Raw genomic sequence first — 23,933 nt, forward strand, 5'->3', positions numbered from 1 at the left:
AGAATCACCAGCATGATGTCGATGTGAACTAAGAACTGATTTCGAGAAAAGTCGCTGGAGGAGCCATTTAATACAAGTATCAGGAGGAGGAGCTGTGCCTCCTCCTTTCTCCCTATTACATCATCATAATATTGTTTTTCTTTTTTGTTCATTTATTTCTTTATTAGCATCACAGTGTATATATAAAGATTGAAACATATAAACAGAGTAATAGGAAAAATATACCAAGGCCTCCAGAAGCACAAAGGAGTAATACCTACATTAAAACAAAAAAGAACTAGACATACAAATAACAAAGGAGAATTTATCTTCTATGTGGGTGACACACAAGCTCAAAAGACTGAAGAGAATTTGGTTGGAAAAAATTTAATTTGTGTCTTTGTTACAACTTAAAAGCAACATGAGTCACAGCAGCAGGAGGCAATGTGGTCACATGAATGACACCCCCTCACAAAATCTTTGGACATGAAATAAAGTTCAAATATTTTGGGACGATACATGTCTAATTCTAAGGAAGGAAATAGGTGGCAAAATCCCTGTAGATCCCATGGTGCTGTATCTTGGAGTAATTAAAGAGGATGTTGTGGTAAAAAAAGAAAAGACTCATTGTTGGTTACAAAAAAAATAGCTCCAAGAATGGGTATATAAAGGAAATCTTTATGAGAGGATGAGATTTTGGAAAAGGTCTAAAGGAGACGCCTTTTCACAGAAGTGGAAGAAATGGATTGCCTTCATGTGTCATGGTCCTGGGTCTTCTGCCCAGTGTTTTGTGTTTTTCATTCAACTTCTGTTCTTGTTAGACCTGTTACCTACTGGTTATGTGTAATGGTTTTAATGTTCAATGCAAAACAAGAAATGACAGCAGAAAGATGCAGAAATTTTTAGTTTCATAACTGGACTTCATTTAGTGTTCTTTAACAATAAGTAAGTTAGGTTTAGGCAAACATCGTACCATACTCAGCTGTCTCTGAATGATCAAATGATATGAACTGAAACATTTCCATTAAAAACAGTAGGTCCATTTTATTTTAAAGGGAGCTTATTTGCCATTTACTTGAGTTACTAAGACCTGCAGGTGCATCCTGGACACGAAGAAACAGAAGCACAGAGAGGTGATGCTTCACTAACCGAGAGTGAAGATTCATTTGCAAATCTATAACCAACATTTTAAACCAGTGACAGTTGCCCTCTCTGTTACTCATGAAGAATTATTAAATGATGCTCTCTAGTGTTCAAATATTACATAGTCTGTATGTCAGAATATACTTATGTTTTAACCATGGGAGCAACACAACTGAAAATTGTGTGCTTATGAGTGTTTTTTTCCTCTGTGTCCCCCTCTCTAAAATGTAACAGTTCATTTCTGTCACCTTGAATTTATGTTAGTGCAAAACAGTGACGCAACTCCCCATTTATTCACAAGAAAACACATTTGTTTTAAACCAATGCTTTTATTAATTTAATGCAAAACACAAATTCCTCTAATTACTTGTTAAAAACCAGCAAATGAATACATGACTTAAACCTTTTGCTTTATTCTGATGTCTAACATGTAAAGACTGTAATGAGCAAACAGCACAAGCAGTAAAGAAGCAGATTTTAAATGCACATTCTGGTCCTCGACTATTCAGTGGGACATTCTGACTTCTTGATGGTTTTCTCTGAAGTCTGTGAGCCCAAAGACACTTTACATGTATAAACCTTATCCATGTTCCAGTCTGATGGCTGGATGGTCAGAGAGCTGCTGATTTGGTAAGTCTGGTCTGGTCTCTGAACAGCAGTGCTGGTAGAGATCCCACTGCTCACTGGACTCCCACCAGCCAACCAGCTCACATCTGCAAAAGGCACAGACTGACTGGACAGACAGACCAGAGAAGCTGTGTTGGACTGGAGCTCAGCACTGGACGGAGGGAAGACTGTCAGGACAGGAGGAGGGAGGCTGGAGCCTGAAAATACATGAAGGATGTTCAGAAAACAAAAAAAGATAAATGACAGGAAATTGGAATTTAAGTCATAAAACCAGAAGAAATCAAGAAGAGTCAATATGGAATAAACATAACATTTGTTATGAAGTTAGAAGAAAACAAAACTAATGTACAATGCTAAAATATATGGATCCAACATATCATTTGAATTTCTTTTTATATTTTCACAATAAAAAATATGATTAGTTACTGTTTAACTTTCCATGTAAGATGTCTTTGATTTAATTCTACATGTCAGCTAATGTGGGTAATTTTCTTTCACGTCAAGGAAAAGTGTACAGCCAGGTTCTAATCACTTCAAAGTAATTTTGAACCTTAGTAACACTGTTAACTACTATTGAAGAAAGAGAAAACGGGCCTATGTATGTTTTTGAAATGCCAAACTAAACATAAATTAAAAGCAATAAGAATGAAAAAACGACATATTTCACACCATTTTCAGAGAAATAGTTTGACACCATTTCACATTTTTTAAACAAAGGTAATTCATGTCTCCTGTATATGAGACAACCTGAAACTATTTCAGATTGTACAAACTCGTAAAAATAATGCTAAACAAGAAACATTTTGAATTAAGTAGTCATCAGCAGGTTTTTGCAAAATCTCTCTTGTTTTATGATCAGTTTAAAAGTACTTACTTGTCACAATCAGCTTGGTGCCTTGTCCGAATACCACAGTGATTCAGTTTGTATACATGGCTGTACAAAAACCTCCTGACTGTCACTGATGAGGGGAGAGGAACTGAAACATCCTGTAGAGACCAACTTTCACTGTAAACATCTCATTCCCTTCATCTGTTTGTATTTTATAACTGTCTCTCTCTCTCTGTGTAGTCATGTTTATTCCTTCATGTCACTTTTTTGTGCAAGACTTAATAAAGTCCTCATTATTGGCCAGCATTAATCAGAGCTGTACTGTCTCTCAATAAGATTTTGGCCACAGTCTGCTTCACTATGAACCAGCTTTATTGGAAGAGTCTTCCAATGTCTAACAGGAACTCACTCCAGAGTCTCCTGTCTCTGCATGATTGATAATAGACTTGAAATCAAAGTTTGGTCAGGATTTAGATATTAATCTGTCTGAGGAGAATCCTGCTCAAAATGCAGGTGAGCTGTGAAAATGATGAAATCTCAGAAATTAGGAGAAGAACCAGGAACCTGTTTGTACCAGCTGACATAAAAGCTTTCAGCTTTTTTAATGTTGTATTTGAGCAGGTTAAAGGTAAAAAAAGAATTTAAAAAATGAGCAACGCAATGTTAAATAAGACATCATCTGAAAGTTGTACGTTACTCTGCATTTTCTTGATTGGACTGTACTCAAGTGAATGAGTCTAAGAAAGCATATGTACTGCTCAAGAGGTTTCTGACACATTGTGAACAACTGTGATATGTACAGTGTCTTCTATTTCTGCTAACTTGATCGTTAAATGATAATTAATGTTTGATGAGGACGTAGAGTTTAATCTTTCTGAGGATAATATTATTTCAAAGCTGGGTGAGCTGTCAGAATGGAGAAATCTTGGAACATACAGATGATCTTCTCCAGGACCTTATTTATACAGCCAACAGAATTCCTATCATCTCTCTCAATGTTGCAGTTGAGAACAGCTAGTTGAAAACTTTGTACTTAAGTACAGTAAGTATTTGTACTTGTTTACTTCCCACCTCTGGGAAGCCAAGTGAGCTGCCAGAATGACAAATTGTGGAAACCCTCCAGGAAATTTTTTAGACCATCTAACATCATTCAACCATGTTGCAGCTGAGAACACCTTCTTGACCTCGAAAACCCTTGTGGACAGCAGGTATCTGGATAAACACTTCTGCTGCATTAACATGTACCAACAAACACAGAAAGAACATGCGTGAAATGTCTTTCTCCAAAAAGATGGGCTATGAAACAGATGAGAAGAACGTTTTACACTTTAGAGAAGTGATGAGAGAGCAGACAGTCCCCAGCATGTTGTCAGTGTGAGGTGTAAACATCCTTTAATATTCAGCTGAGACATGAAAACGATTGTAGTGAGAAGAGACGCAACAGATAAAATGCAATTTAGCTGCTTTTTTATATCATATGAAACATTTTTAAACCTCATTATGCAACTTTATCAGTATCCATTTAGGTTGATTAATGTCATTTACTGCAGCTACAATGTGACAGTTTTAGAGTTTTAGGAAACCGTTTGTCAAATTGCTCTTATTTAAAAACATGCACATAATTGGTTGAATTGTGTTAGATGCACATAATTTAAAATGCACATAATTGTGTACATATATATGCAATTTCTGTGGTTGGTGGTCATTATACTCCTCGATATTTTATACTTTCAGTGATGAATGTTAAAATATATCAAAAAAAGTAATTCAGTATTTATTAGCAGACTGTCTGAAGTTGTTGAGTTTTCATTGATGAACATTAAAATAAATCAAAAATAACAATAAACACACTATTTGAAGGTGGTGGGTTTAAACTGAGTTTGTTTAATGGGTCCTTTGTCAGCATGTGAAAAAGAGAGCATAAAAAAGCAGAAGTATCAGTCGGGAGGTTTTTGTCACAGTGTAAATCACTGTGATGCGTACTCATCAACAGAGCTGTCCCACGTCTTACAATAATAGACTGCAGAGTCTCCCTCCTCCACATTGCTGATGATCAAACGATAATCTTTTGTTGACTGATGAGTGGATGTGAATTTTGGACAGGAGAACCCAGAGCCATAGGTTGGAGAACCCCAGCTATGATAAAACCTCAGTACATACTCCTGGAATCTGTTTATACCAATAGACAGTGTTAGTACCAGTCCCCAGGTTACAGTCCATGGTGGCTGTCTCTCCTTTCCTCACTGATACAACAGGAGGTTTCTGTGTCACCACCGTCACACCACTGCAAACAACAAGAAGACATGGAGTCAAGAGAAACACAAACATTTGTGAATCCAACAAATAACTACTAATCTGAAATGTAAATGAGGTTCCATACATGTTAGAGCAGTGATGAGAGCACAGAGAGTCACCAGCATGTTGTCAGTGTGTGTTGAGACTTGGAACTTGGAAAGCAATAGTACTGCCTCTGTAGGATGAGGAGAGGAGGTGTGAACCATTAAATACGACACTGAAACTCAGAGAGACTGACAGGAGGAGGAGCTAAACCTGGATAGTTTGTGATGTTTTGGGTAACTTATCTTTAGTAGAGGGTAATTCTGTTTTTGTATTAATAATTATTGGTGACAGTGATGTCTCTGTCCTCTCCCTTAAAATTGTGGTGTTATATTTTATTATTATAAGTTGGTTTCTATGTTCTTAAGATTTATTATTGATGCTTTAACCATTACCAGTGGTAAACAGAGCAGAACCCCACTAACTGTTACAATTAACTGTTATAATTAGTCAACACACAAAATGCATAACCTTTTGTGTAACGTCACATGAAACCGGAGTGGTTAGGGTTAGGAGGAGAACATTTTATAAAATGTTACATCATTAATGAATATTGAACAACTGAACAAATTGTTCAAATACAGATCACTGTGATACAAACGATTCACAAAAACAAATACCAGTTTCTCTCATCTACATCTTGAGAGTTAAACAATCTGATTATCACTGTGACACATATTATTGCAAACTGATGAAACTGAGCAGCACTGTTACTAACACTCAGGATGCACCTGTACTAATCCTGGTGCATAATGCTGATGGTGAATATCTGTTTGCACACAGGTGTGTACAAAAAGGTACTCACAGACATACACCATTGGTTGGCTGCTGCCTCTAAACATATCGTGATTTGTCGGTCTTGTGTGCTGCTCAGTAAGATTCAATATTTATTATTTACTGTTACTTATGCTTATGTTGGTTGTTGCTGTGGTTTCCATACTGTGTTGTTCTCTTTTTGCTTGTTCTATTTTTTTCCAGCAGATGATCAAACTGATTTTTATTGTCTTTTCTTTTTGTCTCTCTGTTTTTCTTTCCCTCTCCTTCTCTTGAGCCTCTTCCCAACTTCTCTTTTCTTCGTCTTTCCTATCCCCTGGTTCTGTCTATTTTGATTGTAATAACTTAAAAGTAAAAAAAGAAATCAATACATAAATGATAAATATCAAACAAACTGTGACAATCAAGTGGACCATTATAGCAAAAGCTGTAACGACCAGCTTGCAAAAAATAAATCTGTTTGACATTTTCCTTGGCCTTGATAATTCTGATTGCTACAGTGCCAGGCACGATATACAAAAAAAAAAGAAAAAAAAAAGGGTGGAGTCTGATGTCTATTAAAGTTATATTACTTATAGATAACAGCATACAGTATTGGTCTCCTGTTTTGTATATCATTATTTAAGTAGTTTTGACTGAATAGTCCCCTCTTGGCTTTTTTCATGATTTTCCTGATTAATATTACAATAAAAAACAAATAACACAGTATTTGAAGGTGGTGGGGTTTCAGTGTGTTTGTTGGGTGTGTCTTTTATCTTTGATGCAAAGAGCATCAAAAAGCAGAAGTATCTGTGAGGAGGTTTTTGTCACAGTGTGAATCACTGTGATACCCCACTAGCAGCAGAGCCATCCCATGTCTGACAGTAATAGACTGCAGAGTCTCCCTCCTCCACATTCTTGATGATCAAACGATAATCTGTTGTTGACTGATGAGTGGATGTAAATTTTGGAGCAGAGAACCCAGAGCCATAGCCTGGAGAACTCCAGCCATGATAAAACCTCACTACATGCTGAGGACTTCCTCCTGGAATCTGTTTATGCCAGGCAGCAGCATTAGTACCAGTCCCCAGGTTACAGTCCATGGTGGCTGTCTCTCCTTTCCTCACTGATAAAACAGGAGGTTTCTGTGTCAGCACCGTCACACCACTCACACCTGCAAACAAGAAGACACAGAGTGAAGAGAAACACACTAATATTTAAATCTAACATGAGGTCTATTCTTCAGTATATTTCAGACTCTTTACATGTTAGAGCAGTGATGAGAGCACAGAGAGTCACCAGCATGATGTCACAGTGTGTTGAGAATGGATTTGTAATTTGGAAAGAGATTTGACTCCTTCTGTAGGAGGAGAGGAAGTGTGAACCATTAAATATGTCACTGAAACTCAGAGAGACTGACAGGAGGAGGAGCACTGGATTTTTCCCTCCTTTCTCTAACCTGTATTAGTAACATTATTTTCATAAACACTGATGTTGGTAATGTCTTGTTGTTTTCTTCTTCTTTTTTTCCTTTATTCATTCCTTTTGTTTGTTTGTTTATTTGATTGTTGTTTTGAATTTTAGAATGGTTACCATCTCCACATCTAAAATGAGGCAGGATTATAGTTGCTTATATTTTATACTTAAACTTGTGCTTTATTCAAAAAATACGCCCTGATGTAACTTTTGCTAAATTTGAATTCATCACCGTGTAGAGAACACTGTTAGATATTTTTAATGATGCTGAGGTTGTTGTATATTTACCTCACTAAACGTTACGTTAGTGACTACTTTCACACTAACTTGATCAGACTGCTTTTGCAGCTTTTCTCCCAGCACAGCTCTCTCCTCCAGTCCAAGTCACCTCCTGATAGAGCTGATCAGCCCCAGCTGCAGTTAAGTAGCAGAGGGGGTTGTTAATCAGCACAGGAGCACAGAGGCTGCAGCCTGAAAATACACAGAGCATTCAGCAACCACAAATGCCATAAAAAAAAAAACTGAAAAGTCTAGAAAATGACAGTAATGATATTAGCATTATTTGCGGCAACATTAAGTTTTCAGCTGAAAAGTTCCAAACTATGAAAAACCACTAAGAAAATCCAGTGAAAGGGAAGTACAGAAAATATATGCTGTTCCAAAAAAATTAAAGAAACACTTTTTAAGAGTATTGCATCAACTAAGTTAAACTTCTGGTCTGATCAGATAAGTAGCAGAGGTTTGTTAGATTGTAAATCCATTTCAGCTCCTTTGGTGTAAATGCAATCCACAACAGGTGCACAACACAGGCAATAATGAAAGAACAATCAAAACAGAAATGATTTTACATGTGGAAGTCACTGGCATTTTCCCCTTTTACTTTTTCTGGGTGTTTCTTCACTAGTTTTGTATTTGGCTATGGTCAGTGTCTTAGCTGGTAGCATGAAGAAAAACCTGGACTCCAACTCCTCCAGTATGGTGGAGGAGTGTGTTTCTCTGGTCCAGTGGATTCCAGGTTCCTACTGGTGCACAACAATACTCAAGAGAAGAGAGCATACAGGGACTTCCTGAAGACCAAGTGAACTGTATAAGAGTAGAGTTGAGAGTAGAGCTGCAGTGAAGATTAGTTACAGAGCTGGACTCCATTTTGTTTATTTTATTATGAGAAGTTCATAGAACAAACCAAAGAGGTAAACTGCCTTTAATTTACCAAATTATAGTGAAATGTAGCCTGAAAATATAATAATACAAATCACATTTTATAGTTGAGGAAAGTCCCATCTAATGTTACAGAGAGCTGACATAACTTCATTTGCATGAAGTTATAAAGATACTGAGACCTGCAGATGTATCCTGGACAGGAAGAGAGGGAGGAGGAGATGTGATGCTTCATTAACTGAGTGTGAAGATTTACTTACAAATTTACAACTGACGTTTTAAACCAGTGTCACCTTTCCCTTTGAGTTTTCAAGCAGAATTGTGTAATGATACTCTCCATTCTACAGATATGGAAAAACAGGCATTTTCAGAGCATTTCTTTAGAGTTAAACAGTTAAATGTGGTTACACGCTAATTATGTTCTCATATCTTCACCTTACTAAAATGCAACAATTCCAGGTTAGTCATTCTGAATGGTTTTAGTGGCTACTTTGAAAGTGTATTCTTGCTTACTAAAAAAGTAAAACAAATGTTGTATATCCAATGCTTTTATTGATATATGAAAAATACCAGTTTCTCTGGATATCTGCAAATAAACACATGACTTAAACATTTTGCTTTACTCTGATTTCTAACATGTATCATATCAAATTATATCAAATTTATGTGTATAGCACATTTAAAGACCAAAGTACACCAAAGTGCTTTCCAGTAATACCATAACACAGACAAAATCACAATATAAAAAATATAAATTACAGATATAAAATAATTCCATAATGCAAATGCAGAGCTGGATGAAAATCACTCTAATTAGCCTCGGATGCTAGGTTAAACAAGTAAGGTTTTAGATGTGATTTAAAAGATTGAATAGACTCAGATGCGCGAATGTCAAGAGGAAGATTATTCCATAATTTGGGTGCGGCAACAGCAAAGGCACGGTCTCCTCTAGTCTTCAGCCGAGATCTAGATTGCACTAAGAGCAGCTGACCTGATGATCTTAGTGCTCTCTTAGGGCTATACAGACAGAGGAGATCAGCTAAGTAATTAGGCGCCCTATTATTTAGAAATTTATAAGTAAACAATAAGATCTTAAAATCAAATCGATATTTAATAGGAAGCCAGTGTAAGTTGGCTAGAACAGGGGTTATGGAATCATACCTTCTAGTGCCGGTTAAGAGATGTGCTGCGGCATTTTGTAGCAATTGCAATCGCTGAAGGAGGGAAAATTGGAGTCCCAAGTAAAGAGAGTTACAAAAATCTAGTCTTGAAGTGATGAATACATGAATAAGTTTCTCTACATCTTTACGTGGTATATAAGGTAGACAGAACATGCAGCAAACTTAGCAAACAGCAGAAGCATATAGAGGCATATTGTAAATGCACATTCTGATCCTCGACTATTCAGTGGGACATTCTGACTTCTTCATAATTTTGTGTAAAGTGTGTAAGCCCAAGGACACTTTACATGTATAAACCTTATCCATGTTCCAATCTGATGTCTGGATGGTCAGAGAGCTGCTGATTTGGTAAGTCTGGTCTGGTCTCTGAACAGCAGTGCTGGTAGAGATCCCACTGCTCACTGGACTCCCACCAGCCAACCAGCTCACATCTGCAAAAGGCACAGACTGACTGGACAGACAGACCAGAGAAGCTGTGTTGGACTGGAGCTCAGCACTGGACGGAGGGAAGACTGTCAGGACAGGAGGAGAGAGGCTGGAGCCTGAAAATACATGAACTGACATTTTTTTTAAAAAAGAAAAGAAAAATCAAAGGAAAGGAGATAATGAGAAATTAGAAATTAAGCAATGAAAATGAAAGAAATCAATCAACGGGAGTCAATATGGAATAAACGGTAAATAAAAGTTAGAAAGGGTAGAAAGCTTTAAGTTCCTCGGAGTCCACATCTTGGCCGACCTTACCTGGTCCACAAACATCTCCCACCAGGTAGGGAAAGCACAACAAAGGCTGTACTTCCTCAGGAAACTACGTCAGGCCCAATTACCCCAAAGACTGCTAGTAAACTTCTACAGCTCCACCATTGAGAGCCTTCTGACTTACTGCTGCACACTCTGGTTCAACTGCTGCACCGCGGAGGACAAGAGGAAACTGCAGCGCGTGGTGAGGGCAGCAGAGCGGGCAATCGGCACTTCACTAACCCCCCTCAGAGACATCTATACTGGCAGACTTCAGCAGAAAGCCAGCATCATCATCAAAGACCCCTCACACCCTGGACACTCACTTTTTTCTCCCCTTCCCTCTGGTAAACGCTACAGGTCCATCAGGTCAAAGACAAACAGACTCAACAGAAGTTTTTACCCACAGGCTGTCAAACATGCCCTACCTCCACCCTGATTGGAGGATAACTGCACTGCCAACACTCATGGACATTACACCTTATTTATAAACCGTATTTCTATTTATACTTCAATGCAACCAACACCCTTACCTCTTTAAACTGTATTTATTATAACCTTATTTAGTATAGTTCCAACACCCCCCACCCCACCCCACTCAATGTGCAATATCACTGATCACACTGCACCTCTCAATGCACCGGCTCGTTAGATGGCATGTATGTGTATGTATATAGATGATGTAAGCGTGTATGTGGAAATATGTGTGTGTGTGTATGTATGTACGGATGTATATATACATAAATGTATGTATGTGCGTGTATGTTTGCAGGTGTATGTATAACTTGTACACATCTTCTTGTGTAAATGTAAATTTGTCTGCTATTGTGTACTCCACACACATGGAGAGATGCCAAACTGCCTTTCACTGTTCTTGTAACAGTGACAATAAAAAGCTATTGTATTCTGTTCTATTCTAAACAGAATATTTGTAATGAAAAACAGTCTGCAAAAATATATTGAAATAACAATCCAACACTGAATTTCTTTTTAAATTTTTCCAAAATAAAATATGACTAGGATTTAATTCTACAGGTTTCTTCATACAATGTCCGCTACTGTGAATCATTTTCTTTCATTTCAAAGAAAACTGTTGGGCCAGTTTCTCATCCCTTAAAATTAATTTTTAACTTTAGTAACACTGTTAACTGCTATTGAAATAAGAGAAAACCCAAATACTCAAAAAATCTTTATTCATGTCAAAATCTTATTAATTTCAAATTAGTGCTTTTGTTATTAATGTCATGTTCCTGGGTCATGTGACCCAGTATTTTGAGTTTCATTTTATTTTGTTATTTTTTTGTGATCTAGTTTCATTTTTTGCTTATCTACTTAATTAATGACATTCAACACAATTCTAGAACTGTATTGTATTCTTTTTTTTTCTTTTTATTCATCAGTCATCAATAACAAAGTATTGTAACGTTCTCAAGAACCAGACGTTTTGGTCTCAGTTTGTCCGTTTATTCGGCGACATAGGCAAACGGGCCGTTAACTCCGGGGAGAGTGCTCTCATACAACACCACACTTCAGCCCCGCACAGTCACACACACAACAAGGACCCCCCTCCCCTTCCTGCACACATTAACTCCCCTTTTTCCTGCAACACAACCAAACATGTATCTTAAAGAAACAACAGCATGCAGAGATAACCAACCTGACTGTAACATAACATTTAACCATCGTTACACTGCCCCCCCAGCAATAAGTTCCTCGTCCCCGAGGGAACAACACAGTCTCTGAGGCAGGGTGGTAGCCTACGTTCCCTCCTTGACCTCCTGAGCCCCTGGGGTGTACACGGAGCATCGGGGCTTTGAGGTGAAGAGTCCGAGGGAGGGGAACGCAGCTCCGGCCGGGGGTCCCTCTGTGCTGGGTCATGGGAGCTCTGTACACGTCCCTCAGGGAAGGAGGGGAGGGACTGCCCTCTATAGGGGGCCATCCGGTCTCTGTGCAGCGCCACTTTCCTCCCTCTAGGAGGCAACTGCACCCTGTAAACAACTTCCCCCACTCGCTCCAGGACGCTGCAGGGCCCCACCCAGCTGCTATCCAGTTTAGGACACCGTCCTTTCTTTCTCTTTGGGCTGTAGACCCACACCAGCTCCCCAGCACGGAAGTGCCTCCCCTTAGTGGTGATGTCATAATTCCTCTTTTGGCGCAGGCCTGCCTTCGCCAGCTGCTCCCGGGCGTAGGAATGTGCAGAATCCAGCCGGTCCTGCAGCCTCCTTGCGTAGTCCCGGCCTGGTGGTGCCTCTGGCGCGTCCGGGGGCTTCCCAAAAGCCAACTCTGCAGGAGTTCTCAGCTCTCTCCCTAACATGAGCAGGGCAGGCGTACATTGGGTGGAGTCTTGCACCGCCGACCTGTAGGCCATGAGGATAAGGGGAAGATGGTAGTCCCAGTCCCGTTGGTGTTCTGAGGTAAGGATGGCTAGCTGCTGGGCCAGCATCCTGTTAAACCTTTCCACCAGTCCATCGCTTTGGGGGTGAAGTGGGGTGGTGCGGGTCTTCTTAATCCCAAGGCGTTCACACATGGCAGCAAATACCTTGGACTCAAAGTTACGCCCCTGGTCACTGTGGAGGGTCTCTGCTGTTCCAAAGCGGCTGAACATCCCCTCCACTAATGCATCAGCGACAGTCTCAGCCTCCTGATCTGGGATGGCATATGCTTCCGGCCACTTGGTGAAATAGTCCATGGCCACAAGGACATAGCGGTTTCCTCTGTCTGTACGAGGAAATGGGCCCATGACGTCCACAGCTACTCACTCCATTGGAGCTCCTGCTGGTTGCTGCTGAAGCTGAGCCCGGGACTGGTCCTGTGGCCCTTTGTGTGAGGCACATGCATCACAGCTGCGGCAAAAGTCTTCCACATCCCTCCGCTGCTGACCCCAGTAGTAGCCCTGGCGGAGGCGGCGGAGGGTCTTGGAGACCCCAAAGTGGCCGGAGCCAGTGCTCCCATGGCAGGCTTCCAGCACAGCTGACCTCAGCGACCTTGGCACCACAACCTGCCACCTCTCCTCCCCTGTGGCAGGATCCTTCTAGGCACTTTCCAACACCCCCTCCTTCAGCCTGAGAGCTGTAAACTTGGCCCACAGCCCCCTGGTACAGATGGAAAACCCAGTGACCTCATCCCAAAGGGGTCGCTCCTCCTTCTCCAGCCACTGCAGGACTGGCAGCAGGTCAGTGTCTTGTTCCTGCCGTGCCCTCCACTCCACTGCATCCACCACCAGAAGAGCCCTGCAGGTGAGCTGTGCTGCTCCATCCATTGTTGTGAGTTCCCGCTCTGTCTCCTCTCGCTTCTCACAGTAACGGCAGCCAGCTGCAGCACATGGGCTGCGAGAGAGGGCGTCTGCGTTAGAATGGTGCGTCCCTGCTCTGTGCTCCACAGTGAAATTGAAGGCTTGGAGCTCTTCCAGCCAGCGAGCCACCTGTCCCTCTGGCTCCCTGAAAGACATCAGCCACTGGAGGGCGGCATGATCAGTTCTGATAACAAATGATGTGCCACACAGGTAGTACTTAAAGTGTCTCAACCCTGCCACCACGGCCAGCAGCTCTCGTCGTGTGACACAGTAGCGCCGCTCACTCCTGTTCAGGACCCGGCTGAAGTATGCCACCACCTTCTCACCTTCCGGCCCAACCTGCGACAACACAGCTCCCAGCCCCACATTGCTTGCGTCAGTGTCCAGGACAAAAGGCAGGGTGGGGTCAGGGGGGGCGAGGACTGGGGACTCTGTCAGTGATCTGCGGAGGGTGTTGAATACCTGCTGACAGTCCTGGGTCCAGATGAAGTCACGGTCCTTCTGCAGCAGGCGGAAGAGTGGTGCAGCTATAGAGGAAAAGCCCTTCACAAACCTCCTGTAATAAGACGCCAGTCCTAGGAAGCTTTTGAGCTGTTTCTGGTCCGCTGGTGTGGGCCACTCAGTAATGGTGTGAATTTTCTCCTCCAAAGTGCCGATGCCCTCCTGACCCAGCTTGTGGCCCAGAAACTCCACCTCCCTCCTCATGAAGTGGCACTTGTCGGGGTGCAGTTTCAGGCCTGCAGCCGCCACCCTCCCCAACACTTGTCTCAGGGCATCCAGGGCAGCATCAAAGGAGCTCCCGTGTACTAGAAGGTCATCCAGGTAAACCAGACACCGTTGCAGTGGGACACCAGCCAGCACACTGTCCATCAGCCTCTCAAAGGTAGCAGGAGCGTTACAAAGACCAAAGCTCAGGACTTTGAACTGCCATAGTCTCTCTTGCTGCTGTGGAGTCAGCCCTTCACAGTTCTTTGACCAGATGCTCCTCACTGCTGAGAGCCTCTCCTCCTCCCAAGCTTGCTGTTCTGCTGGCGGGTCTGCGGGGGTCTCCGAGGTGGAGGTGGATGCTGCGGCAGATGCTGGGCAGACCGGGGGAGGAATAAGCTGCACCTTCTTCCCATCAGGGAGTATGAGGAAGCCTTTGCCCAAGTCCAGTACACCACCAATGGCTCGCAAAAAATCCAGCCCAAGGATGCAGGCATCCTGCACGTCAGCCACCCAGGCAGCATAAGGCACACCGAGGTCCCCCACCTTAAACTGGAACACTCCCCTCCCTCTAATTGGGGCCAGATCCCCAGTCACAGTCTTAAGTCGCACATTAGTCGGTTGCACAGCAGCTCCGGTTGGGACGACATCGGGTCGGACCAGCGTTGCATTGGACCCCGTGTCCAGAAGGGCCGTACAGGACACCCCCGCAATCATCACTGGAACATGGCAAAAGTTGCCAACCTGGGTCCAGCCCACAGCGATGACCGCACTGGGTGGAAATGGCGGTGGTGTGGGGAAGTCGTTCTCCCTGGCCCATGTACTCCCACCTACACGGGCCCGTGGGCGTTTCCCTGAACCGCTGCAAGCTTGGGGCACTGCCTGATGAGGTGTCCGACTTGTCCACATCCCCAGCAGCTCTGTGGTCGGCGGCGTGGGCCAGCCCGAGGGGAAGGCGACTGCAGAGAAGCCGTGTGAACCAAACTGCACGGGCCCGCCGGCATCTCCATCTGCTCCGCAGGTGCTGACATAGCCCTCACCACATGCGTGTCATCAGCGCCCCCAGAGGATCCTGCAAGCATCTCCCTCTCCAACGCTAGCTCCAGGGCCGCACTGAGCGTGGCCGGTCGAGCAAGCTGAGTCTGCATACGGAGCCCTTTAGGGCTCAGGGCCTGCAGGAACTGGTCCCAAGCTAACTCCGCCTGCACTGATGGTGGCATGCTGTCATACGCCCTCCGGCAAAGACACTCGACTTCGTGGGCCAAAATGCGAAGGGGCTCTCCTGGCAATCTGCGTCTGTTGTGGAACTCCGACCTCAGCAGCACCGGTTGGTTATACTGCCCGAAACGTCTCTGAAGTGCCCCAATCAGAGCATTATAATCTCCCCTTTGCTCCTCGGTCAGCAGCAGCAGGCATGCAGCTGCATCCTCACACAGGCACAAAGCCAATTGGAGAGCTTTATGTTCCTCAGACCAGCCAGCTGCAACAGCTAACAGCTCAAACTGTGCAACAAACACTTCCTATGGCGTCTTGCCGGTGAACTTAGGCGTTATGTTCGCGGCAGCTTGCTGGGCGCCGCCATGTTTGTTTACATCACGTGACGGCGCGCCAAGCGAGGTCGACTCCCTCCCACCGGAATCGCGGCCACGGTGCGAAAATGTCCCGAGCCTAGTCAAACCTGGAGAAAATCCAGCCTCAGCAGACAGCCGCAGCGCCGTTTCCCTCACTCTATGGGCAGGCGAGCGCGGACGAACCTCCCTCTCCTCCCTCTCCTCCGTCTCCCTCTTAATCTTGTCCGGCAACATCCCCGTGTCCCGTGACGGTCAGCGTCGCCAGCAACAAGCGTCGGGCGTTTTAGGTGGTCGTTCTTCACTTCTGACACCAGTGTAACGTTCTCAAGAACCAGACGTTTTGGTCTCAGTTTGTCCGTTTATTCGGCGACATAGGCAAACGGGCCGTTAACTCCGGGGAGAGTGCTCTCATACAACACCACACTTCAGCCCCGCACAGTCACACACACAACAAGGACCCCCCTCCCCTTCCTGCACACATTAACTCCCCTTTTTCCTGCAACACAACCAAACATGTATCTTAAAGAAACAACAGCGTGCAGAGATAACCAACCTAACTGTAACATAACATTTAACCATCGTTACAGTATGTTTTGTTAGGGGAATGTACTTGTCATGGTCCGCGGTGGGTGGCTGGAATTTCCATGAGGCTCCTGAACCTACCTGGGATCCGCCCCTGGGCAGTGCCACCTCCTCCAGTTGCTGCACACCTGGAGCTGATTGCAGCCAATCAAGTCAGAGTGATTTAAGCCTCACGCTGACATTCATTCACCGCCAATTTGTCATCAACCCATGACAAAACCCTCTCTGTGATTTATCTTGTTAACTAAACTTTCTTGTGCTGCAGTTCCTGGATTCGCCTTGGCTCAAACCTTTGGGTCACACTCTACTCTCAGACTTAGGATACCAAGCCACCACTCTGGAAATCACTCTGTGCCTCACCTGCCTGTCCTCCTGCCATCACACTCCATCTGCTCACCCCAGATCCCCATCGCCCTCCTCTCATCGCTCTGTTTCTCCTCCTCCAAATAAGAATAGCAATACAAATTGCTTACCACTTCAGGGCTCCCTCCACTACTTCCCTAACTCTGTTGTCCTCACTCCTCAGTGTGACTGCTTACTACCCAGCTCCAGTCTGCATCTTAGGCCCCGTTCTCTCTCTCTAGTTCTGCGTTCCCTTAGCCACGTCAAGCTCTAAGTTTCATAGCTTTTGTCCTTGCCATGTTTCCAAAGTCTAAGCCTAACCAATAAAATATTGTTAAACCGCCTGCTGTCTCTGTTCTGGGTTTCTGCGCCGGAGTCCAGTTTCGGTACAGACCAAGGTTATTATCGTTAACGAAAACTAACGAAATAACGAAAACTAGAAGTGAAAAAACATTTTCGTTAGCGGAAATAAAAATAAAAACAAAAAAAGGAAAACTAACTAAAACTGTAATGAGTGTTCACAAAACTAACTAAAATTAACTGAATTTATAGCAAAAATGTGTTTAGTTTTCGTTGATGTGTGTGTGTCATACAATAGTCAAGGGTGAAAATGAAGTTTAGTTTCCAGGTTTTTCTCGTGCTGTGTCTCATTATGCCAGCAGGTGGCAAGTACGTTAGTCGAGTCGTCTGTGTTGCTGCTCCGTCCACGCGCAGAATCATGTCAGGAAAAGTCTGGAGAAAGCGCCAGAGTCCAATTTGGGATTACTTTGAATATGACTGTGTTTTGGATAAAGCAAGTGTCTTGTAGTGGAAAGAGACAAATTATGAGGGACATTTCTAAAGGGAAAAAAATCCCACAAACCTTAAAGTGCACTTGAAAAGCTCACACAAGAAGGCTAACCTAGCCTAGCTTACCTGGAGAAGGTAAGGGAGCACGCCCAACCCTCATCCCCAGAAACAGAAGCTCACCCCAGGCAAGGCAGCGTGATGCATCCCGAGACAACAGGACTGGGATATCTACATAACTGTGTGAGTCAATTGCCTTAACACCCGGTGCTGCAAGAGTTAATAGTCTCATTGGGGCCAAGATATACATTTTATAGTTGCCTGGTATCAATGGTTGTTCGTCTGCCTTTATTTATTTATTTAAAGAACCCATAGGTGGGAACGTGAGTTGTCTGTCTCTGCGTGTTAGCCCTGCGACAGACAGGCGACCTGTCCAGGGTGCAGGGTATGGTAGCTGGAATAGCAACATACCCAAGGATAGGCAGAAGAGAATGACTGATATGATGAAACTGGGATTTTGTTACACTTTATTGCAAACACAACTAAAACTATAACTGAAACTAATCAAAACTAGACGGAAACTAAGGATTTTCAAAAAAATAAAAACTAAACTAAACTAGCAAACAATTGGTAAAAACTAATTAAAACTAATATAAAATTGAAAATCTGAAGTCAAAACGAAATAAAAATAAAAACTAATGAAAATTGCGAAACTATTAAAACCCTGGTACAGACCACATCTGTTTGCTTTTGCAAATAAAATGTTTTAGTTTTCGTAATTTCTATTTGCAGATAGCCGTTGGACCAGCTAATAGAGCAGGAAAATACAAGAAATGTCTTTTTAACATGACTGTATACAATACACAGCAGTTATTTTCAAGCACATTCACAGATCATCTCTTGGCGGTTTATGGGCACTTGTACTAATCTTTTGCCCTTGTGAAATACTTAAAATTAATTCAAGTTTCATGGAGCTCCTTTTGCTGCTCTAAGGTGCTGTCTTCACCTTTTCTGCCAGGGCGGTGTTGGGTCTCCTGTGTTCTCTTGGCTTCTACACCCACGTGCTACTCATCTGATCCTCATCACTGCTGATCGATTCAGGCAGTTCTGAAGGCCTTGTTGGAGTGCTGTTCCTCCCTGGATCATTGTACTTACCTCTGTTAGTGTAGCCCAGCTCTCTCTAGTGTACTTTCCTGTGTTCCCTGGTACTTCTTCTAACACCTGTCTCCGTCTCCGTGAGTGAGAGTGAGTCACGGTGTGGAATTGGATTGATTGTGTTTCTTGTCAGGGACTGCACGAAGAGGAGTGTGAGTGAGTTTTCCCCGATCCCGGACCTTCCCTTGGAATCCCTGGAACCCTCTTCTCATTATCACTGTATATATGTGAATAACTCACCCGGTGTTGTAAATAAAACCCCTTTTGACTGCACAGCTCTGAGTCCTACAACTGAGTCCTGCTTTACTGAAAGTGACATTCAAGTATTCTTGACAGAATTCCAGAGAAAAGAAAAGACACTGAGTAGATACTGTTAATTTCCTTCCCAAGAGTATTATGTCAGTCAGTTTGATCTACATCATTTGATCTACAGTATTAATTGTCATTTTCTATGTTATCTATATTAATTATCTATCTAAAATATTAATCATGATTTTGTACAAATGATAGAAAAATATATACAATAATAATACAATAACTACAATCAATTACACCATCAGGATTACCAAAGTCATGTTTAATCACTATGTCTGACAAAAATAATGTTCTTGAAAAGTGGTTGTAAAAGTATCAAACATTTACTAGTGTCCTTATCCTCACTGGAGCTTATAAAGACACAGAGGAAACTAAAGGAGGAGGAGATTCAACAAAACTACTTTCATTCATAGATCAAATGATTTATGAGCAGTTTCACATTTCACATTTCTGATTCATATTCATCATTTACACTCATGTTTGTCATAAGAAACAACTCTTGAAAAAAGTTGTTGTAAAAGAAACAAATGTTTATCACTGATGTCCTTATGCTCACACATCACATTTTCTTTCTACCCACATGTGTTTATGATTGATTATCAACTAAACTTTAATTTAGCTGCATTTTCACTTTATATATAAAAACGTTGTCTTGACAGTTGACAGTTCTTCATTTACATGTATCTATTTTACACAACCTCATTGTGTAACAAACACTATCCTTTTAGTCTGATTATATCCACATGTGCTGCAGCTGGAATGCAACAGTTATCAGAGTTTTAACACTATAGACTAGTATACATCAAATTTATATTATTAAAACAAATCACACACAGCAGCATACACATTTGTGTGTTTGTTAGCATTGTGTGTATGATCATTTGTGTTTTTGTAGATGAATGTGCATATTATTGAAATTCCTTGCTTATTTATACACTCAGTGATAAATGTTAAAATGAGTCACAAAAAAGTAACTCGGTGTTTATTTCAGTTTTTTTCTCGCATTGGCTCAAATCTCATCAAATCTCTTTGTACTTTTGTCAGTCACAACTTTAGATTGATCACTTTCCAGAATAGTCCATTACTGAATTAATGTTTTCAATCAAATTACTTCAAACTGAATATTTTGATGACTTGGTCTTCAGGGATGGTGAAAGGTTGGATTCATTCATCACAGACCTGAGGTGACTGACTGTTCATGTTTTGACAAATGTGGAAAAGGTTTCAAGCTGGTGGGTTATTTGTTATTGTTTTTGTTAATTTATTTAAAACATGTAAACAATATACAGGTACATTTACTAAAGAAAACAAGAGAGAAAAAAATATTATACAAAAGTCAATACATTTCAATATTGCTACCGTTCTGATTCATTTACATGTTGAAAGGGAGTGGGAAGTTGTACACACTTATTTAATCCCACCCCTTTGCTATAAGTTATCAGTTAATATTTAGTCAGCTTCCTTCCTATCACATCATGAAATTTTTTAAATAGAGACATTCACTTAATTTCAATATTTTCCCTTTCTTTATAGTTCGAGAAGATCATATTTTTATAACTCTTTTTGAACTTTCTTAGTAGCTCTTTTATTTTAACATGGACCAGTCTCAAAAAGCACAATAATGAGTACATTTTGTCCCAGCCGGATCACTATGATGCTTACTCATTATTATCATGCCATCATGTGTGTCAGTAATACACTGCAGACTCCTGTCTCTGCCTGTTTAATTATGAAGTGGTAATCAATGAAGCTTATAAAGACACAGAGGAGAGCAGAACTGAAAGAGGAGGAGTTTCAGAAAAACAGCCTTCTTTTATAAGACTTAAATTATCGATATCAATAATTCATAATTTCATACAGTGAAAATTGCCTTTGTATGAGTATTATTGTTTCAATCTCAATGATTTCACATCATCTTCTTTGTATTTGCTCTTCAAAAACTGATATAAATGACTTAATCAGTGTATATGTCAGGGTACTGGGTCTGCGACTCAGTATTTGTGTTTCAGGTTTTGGATTTATATTCTTTGATTACTGTTGTTCATGATTTTGGTTTCCTTTCAAAATTTAAATTTAACATGAGGTCTATTCTTCAGTATATTTTAGACTCTTTACATGTTAGAGCAGTGATGAGAGCACAGAGAGTCACCAGCATGTTGTCAGTGTGGGCTAAGAACTGAGTGGAGAGAGATGGTGGAGGAGCTATTTAATACAACTAACAGGAGGAGGAGCATTAGAGGGTTTTTTTGTCTTGCCTGTATCACTAATATTGTTAGTGTTCTCAATGGTGTTGGTAATGTTTTGTCATCTTCTTCTTTTTTTCCCTTGTTCATTTTTCTGTTTATTTGTTGTTTTGAATTTTGGAATAGTTACTCTCTCCACATCCAAAATGAGACAGGATTACAGTTGGTTACATTTGATACTTAATCTTGTGCTTTATTCAAAAATTAAACTTTGATTTACATTTTTCTACATTTAAATTTATCACTGTCTAGAGAACACTGTTAGAAATTGTTAATGTGACATTTTGACATTTTTGGATGATGCTGAGGTTCTCCTATATTTACCTCACTAAATGTTACATTAGTGACGACTTTCACACTAACTGTCAAATTATTCTGTTCTCTAAAAAGTAAAAAAGAATCTTTTTAATTCAGTGCTTTTATCGAGGTAATCCATTTTATTGAAAGGACACATACACAATGTTGCAGAGTTGGTGATGTTTTATATACATTGTGAGGAGGTTTTGGGCAGGCAGAATTGTGTAATGTTACTCGCCAGTCTGCAAATATGGAACAGCATGCATTTTCAGCGCATTGTATTTATTTATTTACATATTTATTTGTATTTATTTAACAAAGTTAGAGTGGACATTTCACAAATGTGGTTACACGTTGATTATGTTCTCGTATCTTCACCTTACTAAAATGTAACAATTTTAGGTTTGTCATTCTAAATTTATGTTAGTGGCTACTTTGAAAATGTGTTCTTGTTTACTAAAAAGGAAGACAAATGTTGTATATCCAATGCTTTTGAGTGAATGCAAAATATCAGTTCCTTTGAATATCTGCAAATAAACACATAACTTAAACATTTTACTTAATTCTGATTTCTAACATGTAAACTTTGCATTGAGCAAACAGCAGAAGCAGTAAAGAGGCATATTCTAAATGCACATTCTGGTCCTCGACTATTCATTGAGACATGCTGACATCTTGATAGTAGGAAAAAAATAATGGCAATAAATAAACAGAGAAATTCACTCATCAGTATATGTTTACATTCTCTTTTTACCTCATGAACATGCTTCTGATGAACTAAATGTTGGGTCTAAACATACGACCCTGCTGGAATCAGACCACGAGAGACTACAAACAGAACACAAGAGCCACTCGTACGGTTTACTTGCAAGGGGAGGTTGCGCTCACAGAACTTACACAAGCAGCCTGTAGCCAACTCCAAACTCCCCTCGCAGCCTTTTATTCAGTGAACACACAACACCCAATTGAAAAACCCATATAGTGTGTCACAAAAGCTAAGGCACTGTGTGTGTGCATGCATGTGCGAGCATGTGAGTGAATGTGTGTGTGTGTGTATGTGTCTCTGTATATGTGACTTTCTGCTACACAATATATGTTTACAACATCCCTAGTCATAAAAGGGTCATCTTCCCTCACCCCGTATATGGCATAACCCCCTTTTATTGGTCCACCATATACAAGGCACAGGGTAGCCCATAAACGGCAGGAAGTAAACATTCCTTACTAAATAGGAAACCAGAATCTTACATGGAACGTGCCTGCATTTTAAGGGAAGGTTTAAAATTTTAAACACAACAATGACAACTTTTAACAAAATCACTCGAAAACTAAAGCTGATTCAAAATAAGTGTCTTATTTTATTTTTGACTGAATTTTAGTGACGCATAAATTAGAGAAATTATTGAACTGTAATATAAAGAGGATTTGTGTGGTCTCATTTTTTTCTTACTGTGGCTGGAAAATCAGATTAAGCAGTTAACATGTTGAGAATGTTTTTGATCAAACATATTTTACAGTACAATAATATTAAAAGCTGATGATGTGAGGTTTTATGTGTGAATAATTTGTGTATATTTTGGTGCTTTATATGTTTAAAGTGAAAGTGCAAATGAAAAAACAAATACAATGAGTAAATTTAACAGAGTAATATTTAAGAACTAATTGTGTGCCTTTGGTGCACTGAGTTTGTGCCCAAAAAGCAGAAGTAATAGTGAGGAAGTTTTTGTCACAGTGTAAATCACTGTGATGCGTACTCATTAACAGAGGTGTCCCATGTCTTACAGTAATAGACTGCAGAGTCTCCCTCCTCCACATTTTTAATGATCAAACGGTAATCTGTTGTTGACTGATGAGTACATGTGAATTTTGGGGAGGAGAACCCAGAGCCATATTCTGGAGAACTCCAGCTATGACGAAACCTCACTACATACTGAGGAACTCCTCCTGGAATCTGTTTATACCAATAAGCAGGATAGTTAGTAACAGTCCCCAGGTTACAGTCCATGGTGGCTGTCTGTCCTTTGCTCACTGACACAACAGGAGGTTTCTGTGTCAGCACCGTCAATCCACTCACACCTGCAAACATCAAGAAGACATGGAGTAAAGAGAAACACACTGACATTAGTATATATGTGTGCAAAAGAAGTCAAAGTGTTTACATGTTAGAGCAGTGATGAGAGCACAGAGAGTCACCAGCATGATGTCGACGTGAACTAAGAACTGATTTCGAGAAAAGTCGCTGGAGGAGCCATTTAATACAAGTATCAGGAGGAGGAGCTGTGTCTCCTCCTTTCTCCCTATTACATCATCATAATATTGTTTTTCTTTTTTTCTTTTCTTTTTTCTTTTTCTTCATTTATTTCTTTATTAGCATCATAGTGTATATATTAAGATTGAAAGATATAAACAGAATTATTGGAAAAATAT

At 41.1% G+C, this 23,933-nt stretch overlaps 2 protein-coding genes across 8 annotated transcripts in view; both read right to left on the reverse strand.

Moving 5' to 3' along the window:
• Positions 1–1,511: 1,511 nt before the first annotated feature.
• On the reverse strand, positions 1,512–7,056 carry LOC100694959 (immunoglobulin lambda-1 light chain). The gene is made up of 4 exons (XM_025906303.1): positions 6,934–7,056; positions 6,520–6,842; positions 2,624–2,657; positions 1,512–1,946 (listed from the first exon to the last, which is right to left on the reverse strand). Exons 1-4 carry the CDS (start codon positions 6,971–6,973, stop codon positions 1,624–1,626), a joined length of 720 nt encoding a protein of 239 aa, XP_025762088.1. The 5' UTR covers positions 6,974–7,056; the 3' UTR covers positions 1,512–1,623.
• Positions 7,057–9,702: 2,646 nt separating this feature from the next.
• Positions 9,703–23,933, reverse strand: part of LOC100695492 (immunoglobulin lambda-1 light chain-like) — a 36,453-nt gene continuing 22,222 nt past the window's right edge. For all 7 annotated transcript variants that reach the window (XM_025906268.1, XM_025906264.1, XM_025906269.1 and 4 more), the window contains one exon: positions 9,703–10,025. In XM_025906268.1, coding sequence (XP_025762053.1) covers positions 9,703–10,025 — 323 coding nt within the window. The remainder of the gene's footprint in view (positions 10,026–23,933) is intronic.

This window comes from Oreochromis niloticus, linkage group LG4 (assembly GCF_001858045.2).
Source record: "Oreochromis niloticus isolate F11D_XX linkage group LG4, O_niloticus_UMD_NMBU, whole genome shotgun sequence".
NCBI lineage: Eukaryota > Metazoa > Chordata > Actinopteri > Cichliformes > Cichlidae > Oreochromis > Oreochromis niloticus.